This window comes from Cibotium barometz, chromosome 52 (genome assembly GCF_041138505.1).
Source record: "Cibotium barometz isolate CiBa-2024 chromosome 52, ASM4113850v1, whole genome shotgun sequence".
In the NCBI taxonomy this organism is placed as follows: Eukaryota; Viridiplantae; Streptophyta; class Polypodiopsida; order Cyatheales; family Cibotiaceae; genus Cibotium; species Cibotium barometz.
In genome coordinates, this window is record NC_141097.1 from 20,177,597 (window position 1) to 20,186,938 (window position 9,342).

Here is a 9,342-nt window from a genome sequence, read left to right on the forward strand (position 1 = left end):
GCCCAAGCTTCATTCACAAGATGACAATGAGGTTATTGAAGGCACCTTGATTAGAACATCATGAGTGGGTTGTTGAGCTTACTATCAACCAAAAGAAGTCACCCTTTTTGTTAATCTTATACCTAGGGTACATGATTAGTCCATTCAAATCACTCTATAGACAGCCCCTTATGACCTATACAGAGCCAGCCCCTGAGGAAATATTTCATCCCTTAACAAAGGGTGGTTCTTCATCAAAGGGCTGTCTACATGTCATCCCGGATTTACATTAAGCATTGCTAGTGGAGCATCATGATACAGTATAGGAGGGGACACACTAAGGGAGGTATTTTTACCTCAAATTTCAAAGTAGGTATTTTGATTATGTGAGGTTTGCCACAAAAGGCAAAAGTGCACCATGGTAAACCCAACAGTCAATGATGCCTTCAGAGACTAGAGAGTCGTCGATTGGTGTGGACTTCTTAATGAATCTCCAGCAGATTAGGTGAATTACAGTAAATGTTGAGACCTGTTTGAAGAAAAAGAGGAGGGGTTGTTGGCCTATGCATATGTCATGACTCACCAAGACACCATTGTAAGCAGATTAGGTGAATTACACACCATTATGAGCCCTAGTTGTATGTAGAAACAAGGCCATTGGGTGTACATTCACGCAAGGATTCACTACTGTAATGTAGGTGCAAACCTGAGATTGGAGATATTTGGTGCCCAGAGGCACCAGGCCCAAGAGAATGTCACACATGGAACAGAAGAACAGTGGATGACAGGTGCGGCCGCTCTGTTGGGGCGTCTTTCAGCGTGGGGGGAGAGGGTTTCAAGCCACTGGGCAGCCCTACACCACATGGGCTGTGGCCCATACAGGGGTTCCCCCTCCCCTTATGGGGTCCTTTAGGGTTAACCAACTGGCTATTTGGGGTTTGGAAAATCAGGACATGCTTTTACAGCTTTTTCCAGCTGGGCTTGATGGCAGTTGGATCATTCTAGAATGCTGTACTTTTCCTGATGTAAACCCTCATGTGCAAACATTACATTGCTTAACGGAAGGGCGAATCTTAACCAATTATCCAACTTTGTACAAACAGACTCTGACTCAGCCTATTGAAGCAAAGAGCCATTGCTTCTTAATCGAAAAAAAAAAATCAATACAAAAGCTTTGAGATGTGAAAATCCCAATGGTTAGCCTATACCACCTCACAAATCAATCAGACTTGATGGTTGCCAATGATGCTGAAATTTCGTTGTGAACTTTGGGCGAGGTGGTGGAGGCAATACAGGGAGATTTGAGGAACTCCGCAATTTCTGGGTGGCCTCATATTGCTGTGATGTTTTGCTAGCTTCTGACACAAATAACTCATCAATGGCTCTAGGTTCATCCATCAATGAGGCACCATCCATGACAGGTTTTTGCCCTGTATGCTGCTGGTCAGTTGAGCTCGACTCAGGTGCATCCTTCGCTGGAAAATCCTTAACAGACCTATGCAAACCAAACAAATGCCTCATGGACCTATGAGGCGGCGATGCTGTTTTGCTAGCTTCTGACACAAATAACTCATCAATGGGTCTAGGTTCATCCATCAATGACGCACCATCCATCACAGGTTTTTGCCCTGTATGCTGTTGGTCAGTTAAGCTCAACTCAGGTGCATCCTTCGCTGGAAAATCCTTAACAGACCTATGCAAACCAAACAAATGCCTCATGGACCTATGAGGCAGCAATGCTGTTTTGCTAGCTTCTGACACAAATAACTCATCAATGGCTCTAGGTTCATCCATTAATGAGGCACCATCCATGACAGGTTTTTGCCCTGTATGCTGCTGGTCAGTTGAGCTCGACTCAGGGGCATCCTTCGTTGGAAAATCCTTAACAGACCTATGCAAACCAAACAAATGCCTCATGGACCTATGAGGCGGCAATGCTGTTTTGCTAGCTTCTGACACAAATAACTCATCAATGGCTCTAGGTTCATCCATCAATGAGGCACCATCCATCACAGGTTTTTGCCCTGTATGCTGTCGGTCAGTTAAGCTCAACTCAGTTGCATCCTTCGCTGGAAAATCCTTAACAGACCTATGCAAACCAAACAAATGCTTCATGGACCTATGAGGCGGCGATGCCGTTTTTCCAAGCTGCGGTATCTTTGGCAGATTCATTCCTGAAAATCCATCCCGTAATGGCTCCTCTTTATCCCCATCATTTGATGCTTGCAAAGAGAGAGAATCCATTCCATCTGTTGATTCCATGATGTGGCTTCCTTTGCTTATGTCATCAGCAAACGGTTCCCAGCTCAAATGCAATGGATCTCGGAAATGGCCTGGGCTGGAGAGACTCTTCTTGAAAGGACTCCAGGTGGCTGCAAACTCACTTTTGTGTTGATCATAACCCCTAGGCCTTGAGATGCGCTCATCATCATGGGAAGGAGAGCTTCCATCACTGTGCGGAAGATACGATGGTATGGAAGCACATTTCTCAAAAGGTTTCCACTCAGCCCCAGAATTTGTATTCGGCAAGTCGGTCACTACATGAATTTCTTCTTTGGAAGTCTTGATAGATAACAGTGACTGACTCTCTGCATCTTCTGGCCCTGAGACATCTGATACAGTCTGGTGATGTTCTGCACTTTCAGTCACAATATGGACCCGCTCTATGCTGCTTCCAAATCCATGAATACCATGTGAGATTTTCTGCGCGCGGTTGCGCTCCTCCTTCCAAAGGTCAGCTTTGCTGAGAAGCTCCAAAACTTGGTCAGCTTTTTTCCTCACAGTAACTCCCCTGTCGATCCTACACACATATTCATCAATCAAAGCGTGGTTGAGAGCAATGTGTGTGCACATGCTGAGACAACAATGTTGTATAAAGTATATCATAGCGGTAGCAACTACCCTTGCTGATCAATAAAATTATACTGGCACAGCTCCTCAATGCAAACAGTATCAGTCCTGAATTCAATTGAGAGGCTGCCAGGCCCATGAGTAAGAAGATATTCCAATACAATAAGGGTTTTGTACAGCTGCCTCCAGGGCCTCTTTGCATTTGGCTCTAATCTGTACAATGTCGCAAAGTACTTTAGAGTGCAGTCCATGCAAATCCCAACAAACTCTAGGTAGTTGCATGCTAATAGCTAAATACAGGAGCGAGAGAGAGAGAGAGAGTATATTACCATCTTAAGGCTGAATATGGCCTATGAGACACCCCTTCATGCAAATACTTCTGTACAAAAAAGTTTAATGTGTGCGTGCATGCATGTGGAGTTCTTTGAGCAGACATGTGACCTTAAATTGTGTCCCCAGTACTCCGTGCAGGCATGTGACCTTTTATCGGGCATAGTTCTCCCAACAGCATGAAAACCGCAACCCCAATACATTTTGAAAATGTTAAAAAATGTTTCTACGCCATGTTCATTATGACATATCATAGAGTTGGTGGTGTTCCATGGACAAGCTCACATGTGTGAGCATGATCAAGTTGGTGAATGCACAAGGTTACAAGGCCAGGAAGAGTAGGCTGAAGGGGAACTAAGCTGTGTAAACAACCACACTCGCGGCTGTGTAAGATTCAGGTCAAGCTTAATATGCTATGCAATGTGGCCTTTCCAACTTGCCAGGGTATCGCTGTCAACTGTGGTGGAAAGGGTTGGCTGGCAAGTTGAGGTGCAAACATTTCAACAACGTTGGCAATAGATCCTCAAGAGTTAAAACATGAGAACAAGGTTGGGACCTTTCCATCCCCAAATTTTGACTAGTATGAAGTTACACGATTGATGAAGGCCTCAAATACAAAATCCTGATATAATGTGTGATGCATGCCGCTCATTTTTGTGCAAGTGCAAGTGCATACATACGTGCTCTGACTTAACTGTTTCTTCTCTCACCTATTGTGAAGAACTTGTACAATCCTCTCATACTCCTCAAGCTCAAAGGCAGCATCCGATAGCATGGCCATAGTTCTTGTTTCAGGACCCCACGGATCTGCATTTGTGGCTTCCTCAGTCAACCTGTTTAAACCAAAAAACTATGTTCTCATCTGGTTTTTGAAATTTTTAAAGTGAAAAGGAAGCAACTTGACAACATGGGAGAATCCAGCAAAGCATAAACTGAAAAGGGGATATTGTAGCATGCAACCGGTATGATCATGTAACACACAACAAGGCCTTCTTTATACCTTTATGTTTGAGTGAGTTTAAGTAATCCACTTTAATCTTTGAACAAGGAGATAGAGCTGTAGAGAGAGATGGAGAGTAAACACCAGATTGGGTTCCAACTACCCACTTAAGGGCCCCCTCTTGCAAGCAGGAGTATTTTCTTCTATTACTTTGGAGAACTTGTTTACAATACAAACTTTACCAAGAACTTACCGACGAGATGGTTGACTAAGGAATGCCAAGCGGAAGGACGAGGTAGACCAAACTGAAAGAATGTGCACAAGCAGAAGCAATGAACATGAGAAAGAGAAAGATTGCAAGCAAGAACTAAGCTTTATTAGCTTGAGGTTGCAGAGTACAAGAGCCAGCAAATAGGACACAGAATGATATATTGAATGAATAAAGGGAGCACCTCTTATATACTTGTACATGAAGCAGTCGGCTGTAGGAAAACAGGCCGACAGCTCCACAATAGCATAATAGGTTGGAGAGGTTGTAGAGCAGAAAACGCAGCTAAGAAAGGAGAAACGCAGCCACTGCTTGAAGGATCTACAATCTGAAAGCGGAGAGAAACAGATTGTGCAGCAGCCAGAGCCTGGGCGAATGATACCATGAAAGAATGTGCACAAGCGGAAGCAATGAACATGAGAGAGAGAAATATTGCAAGCAAGAACTGAGCTTTATTAGCTTGAGGTTACAGAGTACAAGAGCCAGCAAATAGGGCACAAAATGATATATTGAATGAATAAAGGGAGCACCTCTTATATACTTGTACATGAAGCAGTCGGCTGTAGGAAAACAAGCCGACAACTCCACGACAGCATAAAAGGAAGGATGCAACATTTTAACACAAACGTCAGCTGAACCATCAAGCGATCTGTAGACAACTGAGAAGCCACTTCAAAAGCCTATATACACACCCAGATCTGCTGAGGGGATGCCGGACTGATGGCTGAATGCTGAAGATAACTTCTGGCTGCCTTGGACAGTAGCACAAAAAGGTGCTCTGATGTAGAGATGTATGCACAAGTTAGAAGACTCAAGCACACATTGAAACTGCTTTGTTCCACTGCTAAAAAACCAACAACTAAAATCCCTTGTAACTCATACTCTGTTGCCATCTTTCAAGCCAAAATATGACCGTGAATGCTTCAGCTTTCTTCTATGAAAAATCGTTGTTCTCACCTTGACTCTACTCAGTGTGTGAAATGTTGGTCAAGACTGGTGGAGGACCAAATGGTGACATCCCCTCCGTCTTATAAAACAAGTTGTCCGCAACTGTATAAGCCTAAAACCACTAAAATATTCTTTAAGTATAGCAGATGCACTGCCAATCTGTAATATTTCATAATCCAAGTATTTAAATCCATATATTCCTAGATCCACGATCTGAAGGCAAATACGGACCAGCGTCTCCTTTTGGTCCACATATGCATGCCCAGAAGGTGATAAATCCAGCTACACTTTAATGATGTGTGAACCTGCTGCCTTAAAAATCAAACCAACAAATAAAATCCCTTGTAGCTCATACTCTGTTGCCATCTTTCACGCCAAAATATGATGGTGAATGCTTCAGCTTTCTTCTGTGAAAAATCCCCGTTCTCACCTTGGCTTTGCTCAGTGTGTGAAACACTGGTCAAAACTAGTGAAGGGACCAAATGGTGACACTTACTTGGAGATTCTGCTCTTGAGAACAACTCAATCTGATGACCCTTAGGATGGAGGTTAAGAGGTGTAGTCATAGCTTCGGTGGTGGCCGCTATAGAGGATGGCTGCCAAGAAGCCTTCTCAACTTGCCACTTGGTACCATCCTTCTTACTATCCCCCTCATGATGGCAGAAAAAACATTGGTTCTCCAGTTGGTATCGCTTTTGCTCTTCTAGCTGGAGATAACCTCATGCAATGCCTTCCTAGATCTTCTTCTCCTCATGCAGTTTCATTGTTCTTATTATCCTTGTTGTTCCGTGCTCCCTAACCCTGTTGGGATGACGATTGTTGCTACTACTGGGGTTTGAAGCCTGACTAGTCCTGCTTGGGCTTGCCTCTGTTCAACATCATCTCCTAATTTTGAGCCAGAGTCAAAGCCTAATCATAATATAGCAAATTGAAATTCCTTATAGTAAACTTGATGTTAGTATCCAACCCCCTCAAGGAACTACTTTAACTTTGCCATGGTGATGATAGTTGGAGTAAGTCAGCACGGGTGACCCATTTTGGGAGAGCCAGTAAAACTCATCCTCAAGATTGGTCATGTACTGGGATGGGAGGAATCTAGTTTTGAGGTCGGACACCTTGGTGTCTGATACATAATTCAAAGCCCCTTTGGCTAGATGTACATGAAGACTCGACCAATGCTTCCACCTCCCCAACGAGGTGTGGTGCCAACAGGTGGACTTTGTCTTGTGGATCTGAAATCTTAGCCAATGTAAAATAGGCTTGTAAGGTTGCCAATGTATGATGCTTGAGTTGCATGACTTCTCAATCTAGCTTGTGTTGATACTCTAGAGCAACGAGTTTTGCACGGCACCCATCTTCTTCAGCCCTGCGTTTAGCTACCTCAGCCTTCCATTCCTCAACAAGTTCCCAACACCTTTGTTCAGAAGAAGCATGCATTCAAAATCCATGGGACCCTGCTCTTTAGGCTTTTCTGTCTCATTTTCTTGTTGAAGTTGTGGCTTTCACAGTCTGTTTCGCTCAATCAGTTGTTCGAAGAAATCTTTGTTGCTTTGTGGAAGCATTGTTTCTTCTTTGGTATCAGAGCTTTTGGTTGTGACCAAGCTTGGCCACCTAAAGTGAGAGCATCCCGTGGATGGTAAAAGTGAGGTCAGGAAACACCATCGAGCCGTCCACCGTGTTAGGAGGAGAAGAAGAAAGCCTCAAAGAAACACCACCAAAGAAGAAAGTGTCCAAGAAGACACCACCAACGTAACAATGATGATGAGCTACTGTGTAACCTAGAACCTCACTGCATGGGTACATGTGACATATATTGTTTATGAACAATAAAAGGTTTAAGCCGTCAAGAGCTCCTTTGTAGACTCAAACAAAAAAAGAATCTCTATAATGGGCCTGCCTTTGTTTGCGCCGGGGGGGAGGGGGCGGGGAAGAGAGGGGGGGAGAGAGAGAGAGAGAGAGATAGAGAAGCAGGCCAAAAAAGGCGATAAATTGTGGTATATAACACTTGATTTAGACACCATAAACAAAGAAAACTCCCTAGGATCACAATAACATGCTTGGTTGGAACATCTCATCAAATCCCCTTCCAATCCATCTCATCAAATTTGTGTGCATGTTGAAAGTTACAGTAATCTTGTTCAAGGTACAGTAATGTTGTTCAAGGGATGGAGAGTTGTAGGCAAATATCAATCATCTCTTTCATTTGAACTAAGAATGCTCTTCAATGAGAGGTCTCCAATTTCACTGCATTCATGCTTCCACACCACACTTACATTATTCATGACCCCTACATGCACAATCTTACATTTGGGATTGCATTAGTGAACCCTACATGCACACTCTTACATTCATGCATGCATGTACCATGGAAAAGGGGAATGGCCATACATGTGTCATTATAGCTCGTCACATAGGCCCACAAAGTTCCTAGCAATAATCTCAGAAAAAGGGCATCCCCGTAAGTGCAATAATCTCTTGGAATCATCTCAGAAAAAGGGGCATCCCCCTAAGGTACAAGGGTGCCTCGGTAGGCATGTCACAAGTGTCCACGGCCGGCTTCTTCAATACGTCCATAGATAGCTGAGTCACCATCTGATAAACGATGAAACTATTCATTATGGCATTCATCAATGGCAGGTATCATGTGTTCACCAACCCATCACATGATCATTATTGAAGAAGCTCGTTGGCCATGGTCTTTCTGTGTACTCGGTGCAAAAGTACGACATCTCGACTTGGCTTCATCCATGGAAATCATAACTTGACACACAGAGCATAGTTGAATCTGCCTTTGCAATGGGGGTACACCCAAATGAGATTATGTAAGACAGATAATGTTGTTTATGCTTTCAAAGAAGGAGCAAATCCTAATAGGCATAATAGATGAGCAAATAGGCCCCTGATCTGCAAAGTGCATCGCCCAAAAATTGAGAAACTCATAATTTTCAATTGAAGGGGGGAAATTTCTCATTCTGAAGTATACCCAAATGCAAAATAAGAAATAAAAACTTTAAAAAAATCAAGCTTGAATAAAACACAAATCAGAAGAATGTGATCAGATTTTCAAATTAATTAATTGAATCAGGGTGGGAAAGGAAAATCTGTATCGAAAATTTATCAAAGTTTTATGTGGAACCCAAAAATGGGGGAGTAAAAGATTTTCTCACAGTTGGATGCGAGAGACGTCTGTAAGAGCGAGGCGAGCATTCTTGACTTTCTCTCGGAAGAAAAAGGACGCCTGCTTCTTAATGTCGTGTATATCAAAACGCGCCATTCAAACAAGAGAAAAACCCCTAATTCCTCAGAGACCCACCTGTTGCACAATTAAGCTTTGAAAAAATCATTAACTTCTGCTAAACACGTTGCTTTGATCTTAGTAACCGATGATTAATATGGCTAAAATACAAGGATCTGATCAAATGGGCTCCATTAAAGGTGTTTAAAAACACAGTTTTGAGCTTGGGAAGAGCTCAGAAAAAGATTAATGATTCTGCCAATTACATGGATTAGATCAAATGGGTTCCATTAACTGATTAGAAAAAGATTAATGATTTTGCCAATTACATGGATTAGATCAAATGGGTTCCATTAGTTGGATTAATGACATGGGTTTCCATGAATACCTTTCTTTCTGGAAGCTGCAAAGGAGAATCCCTGAGAAGAGCAAGACAACAAACAGGAGGTGACAATTGAAGTAGATATCACTAGCACATCACTACAAGTCAAAGCCCCCTATTGAACACAATGTTTTTACTCACCCTCTCTTTGCTTGACACGTGGCTTAGCCATAAAATCGCCAACAATAGGCTTTACCCACATGCACAAGATTAAGCTCTCTCTCTCTCTCTCTCTCTCTCTCACACACACACACAATAACAAGTGTGAAAGATTAAGCACTCTCTCTCTCAATGTGTGTGTGGGTGTATGGTGAGTGTGTGAATAAGAGGAGGAAAATAGGCTAACCTTTCTATCACCCAAGTGTGGTAGATTGGTTAGCTCATTTCCCTCTTGAATCAAAGGTCTTGAG

At 42.9% G+C, this 9,342-nt stretch overlaps 1 protein-coding gene across 3 annotated transcripts; it reads right to left on the bottom strand.

Annotated features, from left to right (window-relative positions):
* Positions 1-1,098: 1,098 nt before the first annotated feature.
* On the bottom strand, positions 1,099-9,137 carry LOC147608926 (uncharacterized). Of its 3 annotated transcripts, XM_086788206.1 has the most exons (6): positions 9,074-9,137; positions 8,939-8,969; positions 8,483-8,628; positions 3,870-3,992; positions 2,881-3,042; positions 1,099-2,779 (listed from the first exon to the last, which is right to left on the bottom strand). In XM_086788206.1, exons 3-6 carry the CDS (start codon positions 8,587-8,589, stop codon positions 1,192-1,194), a joined length of 1,980 nt encoding a protein of 659 aa, XP_086644332.1. In that variant the 5' UTR covers positions 8,590-8,628; positions 8,939-8,969; positions 9,074-9,137; the 3' UTR covers positions 1,099-1,191. The 3 variants fall into 3 exon arrangements, with proteins under 3 accessions (XP_086644332.1, XP_086644330.1, XP_086644331.1); XM_086788204.1 differs by lacking the exon at positions 9,074-9,137 and having other exon boundaries at positions 8,939-9,067; XM_086788205.1 differs by lacking the exons at positions 8,939-8,969; positions 9,074-9,137 and having other exon boundaries at positions 8,483-8,727.
* Between the last annotated feature and the right edge of the window lie 205 nt (positions 9,138-9,342).